Source organism: Hyperolius riggenbachi, chromosome 2 (assembly GCF_040937935.1).
Source record: "Hyperolius riggenbachi isolate aHypRig1 chromosome 2, aHypRig1.pri, whole genome shotgun sequence".
NCBI lineage: Eukaryota > Metazoa > Chordata > Amphibia > Anura > Hyperoliidae > Hyperolius > Hyperolius riggenbachi.
Window position 1 is genome coordinate 270523019 of NC_090647.1, and position 22651 is coordinate 270545669.

At 43.9% G+C, this 22651-nt stretch overlaps 1 protein-coding gene across 1 annotated transcript in view; it reads right to left on the reverse strand.

Moving 5' to 3' along the window:
• Nucleotides 1-826: 826 nt before the first annotated feature.
• TMEM120A (transmembrane protein 120A) overlaps nucleotides 827-22651 on the reverse strand; it is a 54448-nt gene continuing 32623 nt past the window's right edge. The window contains exons 4-12 of the mRNA XM_068265365.1: nucleotides 21819-21878; nucleotides 21601-21696; nucleotides 19013-19102; nucleotides 17860-17925; nucleotides 5752-5813; nucleotides 5572-5664; nucleotides 4114-4178; nucleotides 3918-3986; nucleotides 827-1445 (exon numbers count right to left, since the gene is read on the reverse strand). Coding sequence (XP_068121466.1) covers nucleotides 1332-1445; nucleotides 3918-3986; nucleotides 4114-4178; nucleotides 5572-5664; nucleotides 5752-5813; nucleotides 17860-17925; nucleotides 19013-19102; nucleotides 21601-21696; nucleotides 21819-21878 — 715 coding nt within the window. The 3' untranslated portion in view covers nucleotides 827-1331. The remainder of the gene's footprint in view (nucleotides 1446-3917; nucleotides 3987-4113; nucleotides 4179-5571; nucleotides 5665-5751; nucleotides 5814-17859; nucleotides 17926-19012; nucleotides 19103-21600; nucleotides 21697-21818; nucleotides 21879-22651) is intronic.

A 22651-nucleotide genomic window follows, 5' to 3' on the forward strand; every position in this document is an offset into this window, starting at 1 on the left:
AGCTCCGCCTTCAGTCTCCGAGCAGGACAATCGCCGCTCGGGAGACGGCATAACCGCCGTCTAATTACTTTGTACAGCGCTGCAATCTGTAGCAGCGCTGTACTGGGGACAGCCGTGTGACACGGCTGTCCCCTCTGTCAGTGCAGAAGTGGTCTGCTGTCATAGGCTGAAGCCAATGACAGCCGATCACGCTGATTGGCTGTTGGGGGAAGGGAGGGAGCAGGGATAAAATTATTAACAAAAAACAAAACATTTTATTTAAAAATAAGATAAAGATAGGCTTTCAGTGTATGCCATTTTTCCTTCTATTTTGTTTTCTATGAATTTTAATAGCAAAACAAGGGGAAAAAAAGCTGGAAAAAAAACACATTTCTCAGTTTTACCAAATTCAGTTTAAAAATAAAAAGTGCTACTGTAGATAAAGAACACAAATTTTGTTTGGCTTTTTTTTTTTTACTGCAAAACTTAGATTATGTTCCTGTCACAATTTATGGTGAAGATATTTGATGCTGAAATAATGCCACAGTGTATTTTTCACTATGAACTGAGAAAATACTAGTATTTTTAATGGTAAAAATCAATCTCATTAGCTCAGGAAACATATATTCCCGTTCATCAATTAGTGCTGCATCAGAGCAAGCCCAATCCTGCACAGCACTGCTTCTGCTACAAAACATATATCTACTGACTTGTGGCTTAGATGAAGTCACAGAGGACGTAGATATACTGTAGTGGTGGATAAAGTGGTTAAGCATTGTTGCAACTATTTATTTATTATGCTTTTTTTCATGTTACATTTTAGAGTGGTAAACACAGACACAGCACATAGCTTTTGGGAAAACTTTTATTGTACAATGTCTTTGTACAATTACGATGAGATTTTTTTCACACAGGGACAGTAATTGGGCAGGTGGAACAGGAGTGTATACAAATCCCACAATGATCATAATCTATATTCAAAGAAATGCACCTTTTAAAACCAGACACTATTTACATACAGATGCAATGTAGTATTCAAGTCATTGGTCATGGTCTGTGATGAACATAAATACAATTCCCTTGAAGAACACTTGGATAGGACACTGCTAAATGTGCATATAACACAATCTTACCACAAGACGTGTTTACAAAGGCTGCTGAAATGTATAAGACAATCATGAAGTGCAGTTACACAGCTGATGCTGTACTGACATTCTGAACAGATGTGTCCTCCAGGAAGTCTTGTATGCCATTTTCCCTTATGTGTAAAATGTAAATGGAGTGCTAAATAAGCATAATCCAACTTGTAGCAAGACAGTATAGCAGGAATACACTGCATGTAGTATCACAAGTCATTTGTCTTTATGCTCCTCAGTTTGTTTCTGGAATTTCTGGTGGACGACTCGCAGAGTAGTGAAGAAATTCCCCATAAAGTGTACAAGAAAAGGAAGGCTGCACATAATTACCTACAAATAAAAGTGAGACAATGAGAGACAGTTTTCATTTGTAAAACAGAAAAAAACAAAACAAAACTAGCTACAAGGTATCCATGGATGGCAACAGACCACCAAACAACAGCGTTTACAACTCCTCGCATGTCTGTGTTTTATACACAGGTGTGTTTACCCAAAATCAATTTATCATATCCATCTGAGCTCGGACCCAGCCACAGATTTGCCTCAATGTGACCACTGCTCGTGTCTAAGGCTAGCACGTGCTCAGTGGCGTAGCTAAGGAGCTGTGGGCCCCGATGCAAGTTTTACAATGGGGCCCCCCAAGCACTCTATACATAACAATTGATACAGCACACCAAAATCTGCCAATGGCAACTACAGTGTCAGAGGTGCAAGAAGGGGATGGGGAGCACTTTGTTAATGATTACCACTATTCAAAGTATGTATAGAAGTGATTATTATGAGCACAGGACCAATAGAGAGCTAATACTGTAGTTGAGGAAGGGCCCTTCGGGGCCCCTCTGGCCCAAGGGCCCCGATGCGGTCGCTACCTCTGCAACCCCTATTGCTACGCCCCTGCACGTGCTGGCTACATGTCCCAAGTTACTTTGACTAACACGTGTGTGTGTGTGTGTGTGTCTTAGTGTGTGTGTGTGTGTGTGTGTGTCTTAGTGTGTGTGTGTGTGTCTTAAAATTAACATGAGAATGCAAAAAAATAAATAAAAAGCCTGCATAAAAATAAAAGGTTGTTGGGAAAACAAGAACTTCATTATACAGGTATGGTCCCTGACTTACGAATGACCCGCCGATACGAGCAGCCTGAAAATGAGAAATTTGATTCCGTGGAAGCAAGTCAAAACATTTTTGTACTTTTTTGTTTGTTTTTTTTTTTTTTTTTAAAAAGACCTTTACAAAAAAATCCTTTTTAAACTTGGTATACTACACTATATAGCAAATTCTGGGGGGAGGGGGGGGGGCCTTCTGGGGGAGGAGGGTTGCAGAAATGGCAGGAGAGGGGTCACATAAGAAAAAAAAAAAAAAAGCACCTGGAAAAAAAAGGGCGCAGGGAATGACCATTAGTAAAATACCGCTTAGCGATAATTTGATAATAAAAAATTATCATTAAGATTTACCGATGTTTTACTATGACTAACCTAACCCTGTTCTCATACAGAATCCTTTCCTGGTGGTGCCTAACCCTACGACCCCCCCCCCCCCCCGAACCTAACCCTAAGACCCCCTTGCCCCTGGTGGTGCCTAACCCTAAATCCCCCTCCTAAAGCTGACCCACTTTCTTATATAAAGCTGTGACATGCGACTAAATTTTGGTGCCCGATTAGCGGCAAAAGGGGGCAATCTCTGCAGAGAAGCTTGCGGGGGAAGAAAAGTTGGCTTGTAGATAACTTTTTCTTATGCATAAGCCAATTTTTTTCTCCCACAAGCCTGTCTGTTGGAATTGTCCCTTCTTGCCGCTAATCGGGCGCCTCTTGGTGCTGAAATTTGCCTTCATAGCCGTATATTGCAGCGATTTGCGGCAAAGAGGTAAGATTCGGCGCCCGCTAGCAAACCCTGCCTTGCACCCAAATTTCCCTATTATGCCACAAACTGTGGCTTTTTTATAGGTGCCCATGGCGGCGCTGTTTTTACTGAAAGGGCTCCTGCGCCCTTTTTACCTGCTTCGCACTGAAGGCGCAAGGGAACATAGAGGACACAGAGGGGGACCCTGGAGACAGAGGGGGTACAGGGGACAGAGATGGCACAGTGTTATGACTTAAAAAACGGATTTAGGTTAAAAATGAACCCACATTCCCCATCTCGTTCATTAACCAGGGACTACCTGTAATACTATATACTGCAAGGACAAGAATGAGGTTTCTTACACCTTGAAAAGTATTAAAGGACCACTATCGCAACATTTCTAAAAAAATAAAACTAAAAAAAAGATTTATTCTGGAATGAGTGATAGTAGAAGGGATAGTGAAGAGTTAGTTAAACAATAAATCACCCTGCTGTTTACACATTCACCACAGCCTGAATGTGAGAGCTCTTCTGATGGGACAGCTCCTATCTGCCTGGCTAAGATTATTAGACTGTACTGTGGGCTGCTAATGACATTTCAAGCAGTAAAACGGTCTCCTCCTGTGATTTTAGCCAGGTAGATACTGGTAGGAGCTGTCCTTCGGAAGAGCCGTCTCATTCATGCTGCTGTGATTGTGTAAACAGCAGGGGGATTTAGTTTTTAATTAATTTTTAACCCTTCACTATCCCATCTAGCATTCTTTCCAGAATAAATCGGTTTTAGAAAATGTGCAATAGTGGTCCTTTAAATGTATACATGTCTAGCATACATGTAGAGCATACATGTATAGCATACATACAGGTCTAGCAGTAACTGAGTAAACTGATAGAGAACAGTTGGAGGAAAGGCAGTAAGATGCTAACGGAAAGCTTTAGAATGAAGATGAAGCAGTAAAAGAACATTACCTGCCACTCCTTGCACTCTGGATGCCTTGCTAATTGGAACAGTGTGATAGCATTATAGAGCTGCCAAAACTGAAACACAAAGCATTACACTTTTACAACAGCCCCCCAAAAAAGAGCACTGTCACAAACATAGAACAGTTTAGCTTTTTCTTAATTACTTCCATTCAGAAAAAAAATACCCCATTGCTAATCGTACCTGACCAAAGAAAAGGAACGGCAGAAGGAAAGTCAAACCTCTCCACATCCAGGACTGGAAGCCCTCTGTGAAAACACAAATATCAGCATGACAGTGCACTTAAAGGAGACCACAAACGTTAGGACAACAGTACTTACAATTTTGAAGGGAAAAAGAGGTGAACCAAATATATGGATTGCCCTTTACTTCCTTTCAGAAATGTATTTAAAGTGGTACTCCACTTCTACTGAGACATATGCAATCCCTTCTGTCCAGCTGTTCAGATTGCCATAATTAATGGCAAAAACAATTTTGACTTTCTTCTCTACTCTTTAGTGCATTTAAAATACAGCCACTTCACATTGAGCCTAACAGAAAATAGGAATTGATAGTATTGCCATCACTCAGTTAATGCAAGTGTAGAAAATAGGTAACATACAATACTGTGCAAAAAATTTAGGCTGGTGTAAAAAAATACTGTAAAGTATGAATGCTTTTCGAACAACACTGCTTAACCACTTGAGGACCCACCCTTTACCCCCCCCTTAAGGACCAGCGTTATTTTTTGTGATCTGTGCTGGGTGGGCTCTGCAGCCCCCAGCACAGATCAGCTGGCACACAGAGCGATCAGATCGCCCCCCCTTTTTGCCCCCTATGGGGATGATGTGCAGGGGGGGGTCTGATCGCTCCTCCTGTCTGGCATGTTGCGGGGGGGGGGCACCTCAAAGCCCCCCTCCGCGGCCAAATTCCCCCCTCCCTCTCCTATCTGCTCATCCCCGGTGATCGGGGCTGCACAGGACGCTATCCGTCCTGTGCAGCCAGTGACAGGCTGTCCCCTGTCACATGGCGGCGATGCCCGGCCGCTGATTGGCCGGGGATCGCCGATCTGCCTTACGGCGCTGCTGCGCAGCAGCGCCGTACAATGTAAACAAAGTGGATTATTTCCGCTTGTGTTTACATTTAGCCTGCGAGCCGCGATCGGCGGCCCGCAGGGTATTCACGGAGCCCCCCGCCGTGAATTGACAGGAAGCAGCCGCTCGCGCGAGCGGCTGCTTCCTGATTAATCAGCCTGCAGCTGCCACTTTGCCAACGCGCGGTATGAGTGCGCGGTCGGCAAGTGGTTAAGGGGTCAGAGACCGCTGGTATTGAAGAGGAAATCAGTTTGTTCACCACAAGGCTGGAAAGTGTTACAATACAAATGCAAATGCAAAAATGCAGAATGGTGGCGGTTCCTTCATAGTTTGGGGCTGGGAATTTGGCTAGGTCTAGCTGAGAAACAAACAGTTACGGTACATATACGCTATGTAGGAAGCCAGAAGTGTGCCCCCCCCCCGAAATTTTTGGGGGTGGCAGGAAAGTAGTGAAAGCAACAGAGATATTTTATGTACATTAAATGTGTGTTACATAATTCCAGTGCACTTTTCATTCCATTATTTTCAGAAAAAATGTAGTAGTGAATGAAGAGTTTCTGCTACATACCTACAGTCAAGTCCATGTTATGTCTCTCCCCAAGAGCTCGCAATCTATACAGACAGCCGCTTTGGTAATAGTATTGTAAAAACTGTACAAAACCTGCAGGAGCAAAAACAAGGCATAATATGCTACCATAAACTCAGGAAATGAACACAAAAAAGGGTCTGTTGAGGATGTCCCACTTACTTTGGTACATGGAAAATGAAAGAAATTGGTTTCTGAACATGTGGTACATTAATCCATCTGGCCTGAAAAATAAAAATCCCATTATAGTATGGCAATAGGTTTTCTTTGTATAAAAAGTATATTTAACTAGGTAACGAGAAAAAACAAAAATTGTATTAAAAAGACTCAAACGTAAACCTAAATATCTATAAGCTAATCCCAGATCAGCCCCATAGATACCTCAATCAACTGCTTACTTTAGTAATTCCTCTAGGATAGGGGCAGCTATAGTAGATTTTCTCCTACTGCTTGAGCCAACATTTCTCCCTATAATATGCACTGTGGCTATGCTTAGCACCCCATGCAGTACCCACGCTTCCCATACTACAGATGACGTCACTCTCCCACAGTGCGTGAGGCACAACTTGAAAGTTCCAGGGAAGGTTATGGATGCAGAGCTTCAAATGTAGCCGTTGCCCCTAGTCATGCCTTGCACCTATTACGGTATCTGTAATACGTCTTCTAGGAAGAAGGGAAGAGCATTCTTTCGGCTTAAAGGACGACTATAGCAAAAAGAAAAAGCAAGCAGTTAAAATCTGACAGAACCGATAGGTTTTGGACTAGTGCATCTCCTCATGGGGGATTCACAGGGTTTTCTTTGTTTTCAAAAGCATTCCCTGTACAGCTGTTGCCAAGCCTAACTGCCATTCAGGGAATGCCTTTAAAAACAAAGAACACCCTGAGAATCCCCCATGAGGAGATGGACTAGTCCAAAACCTGTCAGTTCTGTCAGATTTTAACTGCTTAGTTTTTTTTCATTGTAGTGGTCCTTTAACTACTGGAACTTCCATGAGGCACATGAAAGCACTGTTTAGGGCCCAATAAGGAGGTCCTCATTCTACACCTACAGCTAGTGGCTAGAGTCTCCTTTAAATTTTCATTGCTTTCCTGCATTCCCATATAGAAGACATTTATTTAATTCCTGCCCAAAGGGAAAGGGGGAAATCTCTCCAAGAAAAATCTCTCTAATTCTCCAAAGTGGAGACACAAATAAAACAGTTGTGTTTTAACGCCTACATTGGGTGGACTGACTTGCTCACATTACTGATTCCACTGCTTACCCCCCCCCCCCCCCCCCCCCTACAATAGCCATATTTGTGAATTTGCGTTGTTAAGCAGCGATATGCTGTTATACAGAGGAAGAATAGTTCAGGAGAAACAAAAATGTAGGCCACAGTAAGAAATATGGCAAGCTTGTATCTTGCAGCCCAGCTCACAGCACTGAAAAATCAATGTGCTGTGCACAGGGCACATGTTCCGTTAGAGCAGGCTTTCTCAACCAGGGTTCCCTGGAACCCCAGGGTTCCTTGAGTACTCTGCAGGGGTTCCTTGGCATTTTTCCTTATCATAGGGGAAGTGTAATAGAGCACACAATAATAGGTGGTACTGAAACAAGAAGCACTATATTGGGGACTCAGGAGACAGTATAATGAGTCGCAGTGTAATAAGGGGTAGTGAATTAAACAGCCACACATACTTTTAAAGAATATGCCTCCTGCAAAATAAATGCAGGGGTTCCTCGAGATAAAAAAAATTGTTTGGAGGGGTTCCTTGAGATCCAAAAGTTATTTGCAGGGTTCCTACAGGGAGAAAGATTGAGAAAAGCTACTGCATAAGTCCGCTATTGTTCCTAGCCACGTGGCTAATTAATATTCACTGCACAGTAGTGTTGTCCGGATCATGAACCATTAGGATCTTTGATGATCTTTGTGAGTCGAATCATCAGGAAGCATGGTAAGGGAGGATATTACATCACAATTGGCTTCATACAAGACAGACAAACATGGAACCTGCCATGAGCTGTTAGGAGCATCAATCTCTGCAAATGCTATATAAAAATTCTGTGAAATCCAAACGTGGACAGTGAAATGCATATGTAATGTAAGTACAGCCAATGTTTAGCTACTGATATATGTGTTTTTTTTGTCTGAGACCCTATACCTAACAGCTCCTCTTTAATGGTAGGAAGATAAGTGACAAGCACACAAGTAACAGGCAGTAATTAGGTACATAAGGGTCAAGCAGATGTAATTGCCAGAGGGCTTCAAGACTGGAGGAGATGCACTCTATGGCGTCAATTCACCAGAGAGGATTTACTAAGAGAAAAAAGGTAGGTAGTTTATCTCATGAGGTATTTTAACACTCTGGAGTCAATTCACCAGTGTGAGAGGACAGAGAGAAAAATGTTTGATAGCAGGGGATAATGGAGAGATATGCATGAGGAAAGTGTGAGAAAGCAGAGAGTTAGGTCATCGGTATTAATGATTTACATGAGATACTTTTCCTCTCTGTAAGCTTGAAAGTGAAGCATTGTGGGTAGGAGGCGGAGTTTTACCACTACGTGACCAGAGTATTCCCGCCTTTTACTGCCGGATCATATCATAAATCATATCACGAGTGAGTCTGAACTTCTTCACCACCTCTGTCTCAGTAAAATTATCAAGAACTGTTCTCTCACGAAAAATACGAGGGGCGATTAAACAGACCCTCCTCCTGCGCCTTCGTCTCCTCATAATAGAAGCAAGCTCTAAGGCCTAGTGCACACTAGAGCGGTTTGGCTGCGTTTTGTGATCCGCTTGCGGCTGCGGATACGCTTGGGTAATGTATTTCAATGGGCTGGTGCACACCAGAGCGGGAGGCGTTTTGCAGAAACGCATACCATCTGGATTGCGGAGGCGTTTCTGCCTCAATGTTAAGTATAGGAAAAACGCAAACCGCTCTGAAAAACGGCACTTCAGAGCGGTTTGCCAGGCGGTTTTTGTTACAGTAGCTGTTCAGTAACAGCTTTACTGTAACAATACATGAAATCTACTACACCAATAACGCTTCACAAAACTGCAAAATGCTAGCTGAAACGCTACAGAAAAATAAGAAAAAGCGTATCAAAATGTGCTAGCATTTTGCGGATCTGCTAGCGGGTTTTGGTGTGCACCAGGCCTAACAGAGTAAGCTCAAAAGGCTCCATCTTCCACAGCAGCAGCTACTGTGTGAAAACCACGATATCTCCAGGTTCATTCAGGGGATAAAGAGATGAAAAAATAACGAATGGCCACACCCCCTTTCTTCCCTGGTGAATTGTGATTTGGAGAAAAACTAACTACTAACTATCACTTATTTATCTCATACTTATCTCACATTTATCTCTTGCATTTCTCTCTGTCGATATTTTCCCCTATACTTCTGGAGAATTGCTATTTGGAGATATCATAGGAGGTAAATTACCTCCCAAAAGATAAATAGGTTGGTAACCTCTGGTGAATTGACGCCTATGACTCCTACCCTGTAAATTGTGCCCTTTTCTCTGTAGTTAGTATGCCCCCTGTGGGCCCCCTTAATGTCACACTATGTATAGGGCTACCCCAATTGACCCTCCCCTTAATGTACCTCTTGTCCGTTTTCAACTAGTTCTCCTCCTTTATATTTAGTGTCCTTGTGCCTGTTGTTGGCACCACCACTGTGCAATATCCCCATTGTGACCCCCTCTTCTGTATTAAGGGTCTTCATTGTGACTCCCTCCTCCCCTGTACTGTGTATCCACTGTAGCCCCTTCCCCTTTAGTTACTGGCACCACAGCTGCTTTCTGTGGCAGTGTTGTCCCTGTAATTACCCCATTCCTGTGCCCTTTCCCCTCTACTGTCCCTTCTGTGATCCCTCTCCAGTGTCCCAACTATTGGCTCCTTCCACTTTATTATCCCCACTCGGACCTTGTTCTAATCCCTCCTCCCTATATTTATGCTTTATGTTTCCATAGGCCCATGTCCACCCCTGTGCTTCACACTCTGTGCATTTTCATATATTAGCAAACCTCTAAGAGCTGTAATACTTTTAGCCGCAGCAATCTGAAGCAGGGCTGTGTCGGTACTAAAATTATCTGATTCCAACTCCTCAGGTTTATGAAACCACCGACTAACTCCAGGTACCCAAAATTGCTCCATTTCAACTCCACAGCCCTGATCTGAAGTACAGTATACGGACCTGACTTAGTGCTCATCTGAGAACATAATGGATCCTGTAAACATGGCCTGGATTTATTTAAAATGATAAACTATTTTATGGTAAAAGTCAGTCACCTTAGTCATACTGGATTACATCAAAACCCAATTAATGATCAATTCCAGTTTCATTAAAAATGTGTTATAAATGTGTCATTGCTGTTGTAAGTTTTCTAAATTAAAGTTGTTAATCCATCCATTTAAATTTGCAGCCAGCTACAAGTTTATAAAACGAATTAAGCACGTACTTTTTTGGCTTAGAATCTGTACTCTGCTTGCTCCCATAAAAAGGAGGAAAATATCAGTGGTCTATACTGCAATTGTTACTTATTTTCCACAAATGTACAGAGTGACTTGCAGCAACTTTAATAATCCCAATCTCACAGTCTTTGTTGGGATTGTTTCTGGAGTGGCTAAGTGTTTGAATGTAAAGAACTTTAACTTACCTGGGGCCCCCTGGACTTGTACTGTGCCCACAGCATCCTCCTAATCCCCTCTGGCCAGCAGCGACGACCCCCACAAAGCTGGCCTGTTGCCGCCAGTCAGCGGCTACTGCGCATGAGCGGAGCCGGGACCCCCCTGAACCCAGGGTGTGCATGGCTCGGGGCTGCACATGCTACCAACTCCAGAAAGCAGAATTTCCTTTTAAAGCGGACCCAAACCAAACATTTTTTTAATTCAAAATATTTAGTTGCACCACTCTGACACATACAAAGATAAATAAACGCTCCTTCAAGCCTATGAGCATTTCAGTGCATGCTTTTCACCCTTCTCTTTTCAAAACTAGGGTTATACAGGTGGCAGCCATTAGCAATTCCTCCTTTGCTGGACACCACCTACTCCACCAGTTTGCCGGATTCTGTCCCGGCAATATGAAAGGAAGGGAGGGGTTCCCCCAATAAATGTAAAATATTTTATATTTGTCATCATGCAGCAGAAAAAAGGCTGTTATTTATTATTATAATTTAGAAAATAGATTTTTATTTCTGAAATCTTGTATTTTTAATTTGGGTCCACTTTAACCACTTGAGGACCTAGGGCTTTCTACCCCTTAAGGACTGGCCACTTTTTTTCCATTCAGACCACTGCAGCTTTCACGGTTTATTGCTCGCTCATACAACCTACCACCTAAATGAATTTTGGCTCCTTTTCTTGTCACTAATAAAGCTTTCTTTTGGTGCTATTTGATTTCTCCAGCGATTTTTACTTATTATATTCATCAAAAAAGACATGAATTTTGGCAAAAAAATGATTTTTTTTAACTTTCTGTGCTGACATTTTTCAAATAAAGTAAAATTTCTGTATACATGCAGCGCGAAAAATGTGGACAAACATGTTTTTGATAAAAAAAAAACCCCATTCAGTGTATATTTATTGGTTTGGGTAAAAGTTATAGCGTTTACAAACTATGGTGCAAAAAGTGAATTTTCCCATTTTCAAGCATCTATGACTTTTCTGACCCCCTGTCATGTTTCATGAGGGGCTAGAATGCCAGGATAGTATAAATACCCCCCAAATGACCCAATTTTGGAAAGAAGACACCCCAAGGTATTCCGTTAGGTGTATGGTGAGTTCATAGAAGATTTTATTTTTTGTCACAAGTAAGCGGAAAATGACACTTTGTGACAAAAAAAAAAAAAAAAAGTTTCCATTTCTTCTAACTTGCGACAAAAAAAAAATGAAATCTGCCACGGACTCACCATGCCCCTCTCTGAATACCTTGAAGGGTCTACTTTCCAAAATGGGGTCATTTGTGGGGTGTGTTTACTGTCCTGACATTTTGGGGGTGCTAAATTGTAAGCACCCCTGTAAAGCCTAAAGGTGCTCATTGGACTTTGGACCCCTTAGCGCAGTTAGGCTGCAAAAAAAGTGCCACACATGTGGTATTGCCGTACTCAGGAGAAGTAGTATAATGTGTTTTGGGGTGTATTTTTACACATACCCATGCTGGGTGGGAGAAATATCTCTGTAAATGACAATTTGTTAATTTTTTTTACACACAATTGTCCATTTACAGAGATCTTTCTCCCACTCAGCATGGGTATGTGTAAAAATACACCCCAAAACACATTATACTACTTCTCCTGAGTACGGCGATACCACATGTGTGGCACTTTTTTGCACCCTAACTGCGCTAAAGGGCCCAAAGTCCAATGAGTACCTTTAGGATTTCACAGGTCATTTTGAGAAATTTCGTTTCAAGACTACTCCTCACGGTTTAGGGCCCCTAAAATGCCAGGACAGTATAGGAACCCCACAAATGACCCCATTTTAGAAAGAAGACACCCCAAGGTATTCCGTTAGGTGTATGGTGAGTTCATAGAAGATTTTATTTTTTGTCACAAGTCTTGAAACGAAATTTCTCAAAATGACCTGTGAAATCCTAAAGGTACTCATTGGACTTTGGGCCCTTTAGCGCAGTTAGGGTGCAAAAAAGTGCCACACATGTGGTATCGCCGTACTCAGGAGAAGTAGTATAATGTGTTTTGGGGTGTATTTTTACACATACCCATGCTGAGTGGGAGAAAGATCTCTGTAAATGGACAATTGTGTGTAAAAAAAGTTAACAAATTGTCATTTACAGAGATATTTCTCCCACCCAGCATGGGTATGTGTAAAAATACACCCCAAAACACATTATACTACTTCTCCTGAGTACGGCGATACCACATGTGTGGCACTTTTTTGCACCCTAACTGCGCTAAAGGGCCCAAAGTCCAATGAGTACCTTTAGGATTTCACAGGTCATTTTGAGAAATTTCGTTTCAAGACTACTCCTCACGGTTTAGGGCCCCTAAAATGCCAGGACAGTATAGGACCCCACAAATGACCCCATTTTAGAAAGAAGACACCCCAAGGTATTCCGTTAGGTGTATGGTGAGTTCATAGAAGATTTTATTTTTTGTCACAAGTTAGCGGAAAATGACACTTAGCGGAAATTGATTTTAATTGTGTTTTTTCACAAAGTGTCATTTTCCGCTAACTTGTGACAAAAAATAAAATCTTCTATGAACTCGCCATACTACTAACGGAATACCTTGGGGTGTCTTCTTTCTAAAATGGGGTCATTTGTGGGGTTCCTATACTGCCCTGGCATTTTAGGGGCCCTAAACCGTGAGTAGTCTTGAAACGAAATTTCTCAAAATGACCTGTGAAATCCTAAAGGTACTCATTGGACTTTGGGCCCTTTAGCGCAGTTAGGGTGCAAAAAAGTGCCACACATGTGGTATCGCCGTACTCGGGAGAAGTAGTACAATATGTTTTGGGGTGTATTTTTACACATACCCATGCTGGGTGGGAGAAACACCTCTGTAAATGACAATCTTTTGATTTTTTTTTTTACACACAATTGTTCATTTACAGCGGTATTTCTCCCACCCAGCATGGGTATGTGTAAAAATACACCCCAAAACACATTGTACTACTTCTCCCGAGTACGGCGATACCACATGTGTGGCACTTTTTTGCACCCTAACTGCGCTAAAGGGCCCAAAGTCCAATGAGTACCTTTAGGATTTCACAGGTCATATTTGTTTCAAGACTACTCCTCACGGCTTAGGGCCCCTAAAATGCCAGGGCAGTATAGGAACCCCACAAGTGACCCCATTTTAGAAAGAAGACACCCCAAGGTATTCCGTTAGGTGTATGGCGAGTTCATAGAAGATTTTATTTTTTTGTCACAAGTTAGTGAAAAATGAAACTTTGTGAAAAAAAAACAAAAATCAATTTCCGCTTTTGACAAAAAATAAAATCTTCTATGAACTCGTCATACACCTAACAGAATACATTGGGGTGTCTTTTTTCTAAAATGGAGTCCGTTTCTGGGGTTCCTATACCGCCCTGGCATTTTACGGGCCCAAAACCGTGAGTAGTCTGGAAACCAAATGTCTCAAAATGACTGTTCAGGGGTATAAGCATCTGCAAATTTTGATGACAGGTGGTCTATGAGGGGGCGAATTTTGTGGAACCGGTCATATGCAGGGTGGCCTTTTAGATGACAGGTTGTATTGGGCCTGATCTGATGGATAGGAGTGCTAGGGGGGTGACAGGAGGTGATTGATGGGTGTCTCAGGGGATGGTTAGAGGGGAAAATAGATGCAATAAATGCACTGGGTAGGTGATCGGAAGGGGGTCTGAGGGGGATCTGAGGGTTTGGCCGAGTGATCAGGAGCCCACACGGGGCAAATTAGGGCCTGATCTGATGGGTAGGTATGCTAGGGGGTGACAGAAGGTGATTGATGGGTGTCTCAAGGTGTGATTAGAGGGGGGAATAGATGCAAGCAATGCACTGGCGAGGTGATCAGGGCTGGGGCCTGAGGGCATTCTGAGGGTGTGGGCGGGTGATTGAGTGCCCTAGGGGCAGATAGGGGTCTAATCTGATAGGTAGCAGTGACAGGGGGTGATTGATGGGTAATTAGTGGGTGTTTAGGGTAGAGAACAGATATAAACACTGCCCTTGGGAGGTGATCTGACGTCGGATCTGCGGGCAAACTATTGGTGTGGGTGATCAGATTGCCCACAAGGGGCAGGTTAGGGGCTGATTGATGAGTGGCAGTGACAGGGGGTGATTGATGGGTGGCAGTGCCAGGGGGTGATTGATGGGTGGCAGTGCCAGGGGGTGATTGATGGGTGATTGACAGGTGATCAGAGGGTTATTACAGGGAAGAACAGATGTAACTAATGCACTGGCGAATTGATAAGGGGGGGTCTGAGGGCAATCTGAGCGTGTAGGCGGGTGATTGGGTGCCCACAAGGGGCAGATTAGGGTCTGATCTGATGGGTAACAGTGACAGGTGGTGATAGGGGGTGATTGATGGGTAATTAGTGGGTGTTTAGAGGAGAGAATAGGTGTAAACACTGCGTTTGGGTGGTGATCTGATGTCGGATCTGCGGGCGATCTATTGGTGTGGGTGGGTGATCAGGTTGCCCGCAAGGGGCAGGTTAGGGGCTGATTGATGGGTAGCAGTGACAGGGGGTGATTGACGGGTGATTGACAGGTGATCAGGGGGGATAGATGCATACAGTACACAGGGGGGGGGGGGGGGGTCTGGGGAGAATCTGAGGGGTGGGGGGGTGATCAGGAGGGGGCAGTGGGCAGGGGGGGGGGGGGGGAGATAAAAAAAAAATAGCGTTGACAGATAGTGACAGGGAGTGATTGATGGGTGATTAGCGGGGTGATTGGGTGCAAACAGGGGTCTGGGGGGTGGGCAGGGGGGGGGGGTCTGAGGGGTGCTGTGGGCGATCTGGGGCAGGGGGGAGGGGAGAAATCAGTGTGCTTGGGTGCAGACTAGGGTGGCTGCAGCCTGCCCTGGTGGTCCCTCGGACACTGGGACCACCAGGGCAGGAGGCAGCCTGTATAATACACTTTGTAAACATTACAAAGTGTATTATACACTTTGTATGCGGCGATCGCGGGGTTAACATCCCGCCGGCGCTTCCGTATAGCCGGCGGGATGTTGCGGTGGGCGAGCGGTGACAGGCGCCGGCGGAGGATCGCGTCACGGATGACGCGATCGCTCCGCCCATGCCCTTAAATGGACCGCCGCCTCTGTGGGTGAGCCGGTCCTTAAGGGCTCCACTTCCCGGCCGCCTCTGTGCGTTAGGTGGTCGGGAAGTGGTTAAAGGCTATTGAATTAGCAGTTATATACTTGCATGCATTAAGTAACTCTAGCCTGCGACCAGCTAACGCTGATAGGCGGCGCCTGGTCGTTAGTGGTATAGCATGGAAACGGCTGCTCGTACGAGCAGCCTTTCCATGCCAGTTCACGGAGGGCGCCTCCGTGAACAGTGTGCAAGCCGCCGATCGCGGCTCGCACGCGTAAACAAGCGGGGAAGAAATCCCCGCTGTTTACATCATATGGCGCTGCTGCGCAGCAGCCGTATATGGGATGCACTCACCAGAAGCGCGTCTTGGACAATAGCATATCACATACAGTGATATGGAGAGACGGTGCGGTGACGTGCGGGTCTGTTATATCCGCGGTAGGCTCGTATGCACTGCCTGTCAACCTGCTTATATGTGGCAATAAACTTGGAACCTGTTTTTTACATATGGAGATCCTCCTTGGCTGACGTCTATACTGTATGTGATATGCCATTGTCCAAGACGCGCTTCTGGTGAGTGCATTCACATTGGGAGAGAGACTAGTATCCCATATACGGTGGAGGCACTACCCCCAGGAGTGCATGCACGGGGTGCAGAGTGTGATTTTTTTAAAGCAATACTTGGCCCTATGTGCATGTTTTAAATTGTTTCAGGGTTGGAAAGCGCAGTGAATCATTGTCAATTGTGGAGCAAGGTGGAGTGAAACCTTTTTTTGCTGCGATCCCCTGAATGTTTGGTTACTATTGGAGCGCAGTATAATCGTTGTAAATTGCTAATGGTCTCTACTGATCTCCAATCTGGGAGAACTAAGCAAAATGAGGACCTATAAGCGACTGATGCGCTGGAGTTTTATCACACCCAGGTATCCAATTACATTTAGTGAACATAGGCCAGGCCCAAGCTTAGATATGACTGTATCAGTGTTATTAAAGTGACCTTCTCATAAGTGATAGAGCTGAGCTGCCTTTGAGAAGTTGCTAGGTGACTACTGAATGAGTCACTGGACCAAATGAAGCAAAGCGTGTAGTGTGAAATGGTACCTCTTGCCTACATACTGTTGAGAAGCACCACATTCAGCAATATGAATCATTTATCAGCAGATGAACTCCAGTGACTTCTTATGACTCACCAAGCACTGCAGGCAAGTCTGCATCACACAGAACAATTATTTAGACTTCAACTGGTGCTAGAAATGAGTCATCAATACACAAATCAAAGTGAAGTAAAATACCATTGGGCAGGTTGTCATTTTTAAAATCTGAAGTAAAATATCCTTAAAGTGTGCCTGCAGAGGAATGTAAACTGGTACATTAACTATACCCTGGAAAGCTTATGAAGGGCTAACCTAAGTCACCTTGATTTTACCTCTGTATGTATTTATGCTCTGACACAAGCCTTTTATAAAAATACCCAGTCAACCCCACTTTCAGGCAGGAATTTTAACTTTGCACCAGAAGCCAAATGCTTCCCCATCTATCCTCGTCCATACTCTAATGCAGCTCCACCACCCATTTTACCCAGAAGAAAATGGGAAGGTGGCCTGAGAGCCATATTGCTGTATGGGCAATGATGAAAGGGGTAGGGTTCAGATTCCGGGAAAGAAACAACCTTCCTGCCCATTGGATAGAATGCCTGGTTGTTTTTTACACTGGGCTCCTGAATCCAGATAAAAGTAAAGCACTTTAGGAGAGCTTTCTGGGACATAATTAATTCACAAGTTTAAAACACACTTTACATTTACTTTAAAGCCCCTGTTTGGGCACAGATCAAAATGATCATGGAATGGCTGATAAGATCTAAAAATCTCATTTTATAGGGTAAAAATCATAGTGCTCAGGTGTTATTTATTCCATGTAAAATGTGGCTTTGCAGTAAAAAAAAAAAAAAAAATCCTGTCTAAACATTTTGATTAGCTGTAGATGAACTGAGAAAGCTCAATTCAGACTTTGTGACTGCCACCTTAACTGCATCATTACTATTCTTCAGAGTGCAAGTGGGAAAGCACAGAAATAATCTGTGTGAGAAAATTGCAAACTTCAGCATAGACAGTCTGCCATGCAAGAGGTGATCAGTTTCTGGGCTCTTGATCAGCTATTTCACAGGTGATCTATTAGACACTAGCTAATCAAGGAGCTTATAGACCAGGGATGTCCAACTCCACTTCTCAAGGATCGAGGTCCTCACATATTTTTTTTTCGGAACTGCTCAATTTAATTAAAAATTAATGGGACTGAACCAGGAAAGGTGTGCTATATCAAGTAGAACACATTTCATGGTTTTTGTGTCCATCCTAAACACTGACATGGATATGGACTTTTAGGACTAGAGTTGGACATCTCTGTGATAGACAAATAGAAAACAAGCTCTACAACAACTGAGTGCCTACATAGATCTAGGTACTGCACTTAATGAAATTTGACTTTTAAGATTAGATCCATTTAGAAAAAGTGGATGCTGTATATATGAACTCACCAGGTTAGCATCACACCTGAAAGAAAGGTGGACACATAATGGTTCAGGACCCACCAGCCTTTAATTCTGTGAACAGAGAAAACAAGCCAAGCAAAAGTCTAGTCAATGATAGTGTGCAGGTACAGTATTTGTCAAGCTACAAGTTCTTCAATACAGCTAGCCCTTGACACTGTAATTCAATGATTCATTTGCTCAATTGCGCAAACAAAGAAAGACATGTGAAACTGTGCTTGTGAAGGGATCTCGGTGAAATTTGTCTGTAAAAGTGCTACTCAGTAAACTGAAAATGAATAATGTATGTATACGGATACTGTTGGTGAGAAGAAAAAAAAAACAGCTATAAATAGCTTACATTACAAAACTTTTTTTTCTAAAACCACTTAATACAGAACAATGTTCTCTCTCTTGCGCTTAGCCTTGGGTCAGCAGGTCCATTCTATTTCCTGCACTTCTGCTGTAACAATGCTCATTACATTGGTTGTCCATTTTGCCTTGACAGATTCTCTTCTATCAGCAGGGCTGCTGATGGGGAGAGGGATTCCCCCTCCTCACGTCATCTCTTTCAACTAATAAAAGTCCTAATTGTCACTGCTTCACTGACACGTGCAGCTGTGTGCAGACAAGAAAGCACTGCAAATAGGCTTGTAAGGTGGCAGAGACCAAGATAAGAGGGGGATCCGTTCCAAGCAGTAGCCCTGTTGCCTGAGAAAACATGATGAAATACTGATGTTACATTTGTGATGTTTACATTTAATCAAAGAAGCTCAAAGATTCTATTTTGCTACTTTTACAGTAATGAATACAGGGGTAGCAGAATAGAAAAATGTTAGTTACGCTGGTGTTCAAACTAACTGATCATTTTCCATTTCTGTTCAAACTTCATCTACTGGATGATAAGAATCTAGTGACTGTGAATCTTTGAGAAGTTTTAACAGACAACTTAATTCTTATAATTGTATCTAAGAGATACATAAGACTGAAAAAAGTAACATCCAGTGTCCTGGTGATTTATGTGCCTGTCACCACTGGGAACAATGCCCATTATTGCAGAATCACTGCAGAGTGACACAACTGATTCTCTTAAAACCAATGTGTCCATATGCAGGAAACATAATCCTCAGTATACTGACAAGGCAATGAGTGTTTTACTTACCTGGAACCATTGTTTATTAAAATGCTTTCACGGATTGTCAGAGTGCAATAATACCAAACCAGTAAGAAGTTAAAGACCGCGTCACCCACCCTGGAAGATAAAATATATACATGCAGGTTACAATAGGGATAAGTGATTTATGTTCTTATCATACATTCTATGTGCATACTACAGAAATCATACTGACACGTAGGGTTGCAACGGTATGAAATTCCACGGTATGATAACCATCAACAAAAATACCACGGTATGAAGGTATTACGGTATTTAACAATTATTTGGAACTGGGCCCCACCCCCTTACATTAAATAATGTGCCCCCACCCGCCAGTAATAGGTGGCTGCAGCTTAGGTATAGCCAGTGGTAGGTGGCCGCAGCATAGGTATCCAGGGATAGGTGTAGCCAGTGATAGGTGGCCGCAGCATTGGTAGCCAGGGATAGGTGTAGCCAGTGATAGGTGGCCGCAGCATAGGTAGCCAGGGATAGGTGTAGCCAGTAGTAGGTGCTTGCAGCATAGGTAGCCAGGGATAGGTGTAGCCAGTGATAGGTGGCTGCAGAATAGGTATCCAGGGATAGGTGTAGCCAGTGATAGGTGGCCGCAGCATAGGTAGCTAGGGATAGGTGTAGCCAGTGATAGGTGGCCGCAGCATAGGTATCCAGGGATAGGTGGCCGCAGCATAGGTATCCAGGGATAGGTGTAGCCAGTGATAGGTGGCCGCAGCATAGGTATCCAGGGATAGGTGTAGCCAGTGATAGGTGGCCGCAGCATAAGTAGCCAATGATAGGTGGCTGCAGCATAGGTAGCCAGGGATAGGTGTAGCCAGTAGTAGGTGCTTGCAGCATAGGTAGCCAGGGATAGGTATAGCCAGTGATAGGTGGCTGCAGCATAGGTATCCAGGGATAGGAGTAGCCAGTGATAGGTGGCCGCAGCATAGGTAGCCAGGGATAGGTGTAGCCAGTGGTAGGTTGTCGCAGCATAGGTAGCCAGGGATAGGTGTATCCAGAAGTAGGTGGTCGCAGCATAGGTAGCCAGGGATAGGTGTAGCCAGTGGTAGGTGGCCGCAGCATAGGTAGCCAGGGATAGGTGTAGCCAGTAGTAGGTGCTTGCAGCATAGGTAGCCAGGGATAGGTATAGCCAGTGGTAGGTGGTCGCACCATAGGTAGCCAGGGATAGGTGTAGCCAGTGGTAGGTGGCCTCAGCATAGGTAGCCAGGGATAGGTGTAGCCAGTAGTAGGTGCTTGCAGCATAGGTAGCCAGGGATAGGTATAGCCAGTGGTAGGTGGTCGCAGCATAGGTAGCCAGGGATAGGTGTATCCAGAAGTAGGTGGTCGCAGCATAGGTAGCCAGGGATAGGTGTAGCCAGTGGTAGGTGGCCTCAGCATAGGTAGCCAGGGATAGATGTAGCCAGAAGTAGGTGCTTGCAGCATAGGTAGCCAGGGATAGGTATAGCCAGTGGTAGGTGGTCGCAGCATAGGTAGCCAGGGATAGGTATAGCCAGTGGTAGGTGGTCGCAGCATAGGTAGCCAGGGATAGGTGTAGCCAGTGGTAGGTGGCTGCAGCATAGGTAGCCAGGGATAGGTGTAGCCAGAAGTAGGTGGTCGCAGCATAGGTAGCCAGCGATAGGTGTAGCCAGTAGGAGGTGGTCGCAGCATAGGTAGCTAGGAATAGGTGTAGGCAGTAGTAGGTGCTCGCAGCATAGGTAGCCAGGGATAGGTGTAGCCAGTAGTAGGAGAGCGCAGCATAGGTAGCCAGGGATAGGTGTAGCCAGTAGTAGGTGCTTGCAGCATAGGTAGCCAGGGATAGGTGTAGCTAGAATTAGGTGGCCAGCACAAAGAGCCGGAGGGAGGGAGAGGGGACAAATACTCACTTGTCAGCAACCAAGTCCTCACGTGTGTACTGTGCTTCATTCTACTTCCTGTTTGTGCTTGCATCATCTCCTTGTAATAGCACCCAGGGGGCGCTGTTTCAGGGAAATGTGATGAAAGAACAATGAAGCCCAGTACAGCGTGGAAGACGGACCTGGCTGCAAATGAGTATTGCCGCAAGTGAGCGTTTATCCCCACCGCTGTTCGTGTGCCGCCGCTACGTCGCTCTGCCCCCCGGTAGCCCCGCCCACTGAAACGAGATTGTCCACGGTACGATTACCGTGCACAATCATACCGTGGTATATCGTCATACCGGTATACCGCGGCAACCCTACTGACATGTAATGTCCATCTCTACAGGTCACAAGATAACTCTTAAAAAGCTATAAGAATAGAAAGGTAGAAAATAATAGGAAAAAGGGAAGTATAGAAACTATATTGTAAACAGACACCCACTTTGTAATGACGGATTCCTAATAAGGTCCAAGAAAGCATTATTCTAGCTAACTCCATTCCATTTCCACTAATGAGCTTGGACCATATTTTCTAGTACTTTTCATGACCAAACCCATTGGCATTTGGCAAATACTGGAATAAAGGAAGATATACTCTTCAAATAATCTAATATTCATTAAATAAACTTTATCCTGTCTGGCATTACAGTTTACCTTGGATTGAACATCACTGTTGAGATAGATAGATAGATATCAATTATCACTCACCTGGAATTCATAACAAAGCGGCATATGAATGACAGGACCATAAGGATCATGGTGAGGTACAGTTTGAATTTTTCATACTCATCTTTGTAAGCAAACCTTATAAAATAAAGAAAAATGCCACATGAAGCCAGTCACTGCAGGCAATGATATTTCTTGATGGTGATTTAAAAAAAGCAAAGAAATACTGGCAAAGTAAAAACAAAAGGTAGTTTACTCACTTGGCTTGCTTGCTCAAGAGGGTCACATTGACATTTCCCAGCACCAGACTCAGGTATAATCTAGAAGTGAACAATTCAGTTCTGTTATGTGGGCACATGAAATGGCAGAGAGTTCACATTGCTAAAAGTATGGACGGTGTGCTTGTTCCATTACCACAGTTATTACGTGGCCCACAGGCGAAAAATGTTTTAATAATTACCAATACAGTATAATCTCATTATAATAGACTGGTATAGTAAACTCCAGGTCCTTGCCAGTCTCCAATACAACTGTATGGGAGCAGTACCTGGTATAGTAAACATAGAGCTATAGAAATAATAATAATAATAATAATAATAATAATATAGGTTGCAATGATTACCTATCAACCCATGCCAAGTCCCGCCTGTGAACATATCAGAGTCACTCACATTGCAGGAACGATAAAGCTTATCATGATTGGACACATGCCGCCCGCTGGAAGCGAGTGGCTACCTCTCCTCAGTGACTGCTGCAATTTTTAAGGAACCCTGGACACCTGCAATTTGTCCAGCCTGGGATTAAGTGTTACCTGGCTATGCAGCCCCAAATGTAAAAGTGCTTGTACCTCCAATAGGAGGACCAAGTTGCCCGTCAGCCAAAACTCTGTACTGTAGAGGCACATTATGGATGAATAACTGGCTTCTTTGCAGCAGAGAATGTAAAACAGTACATACGGTACTGTTAAATACAACCTGAGACGGGGATAATGCCAGCATTTGTACTTACCTGGGGCTTCCCTCAGCCCCATGAGGTCCGTGGGCTACTTCGCTTTCCTCTCTGGAGACTCTGTTCAATTATAATAGCTCTCGGT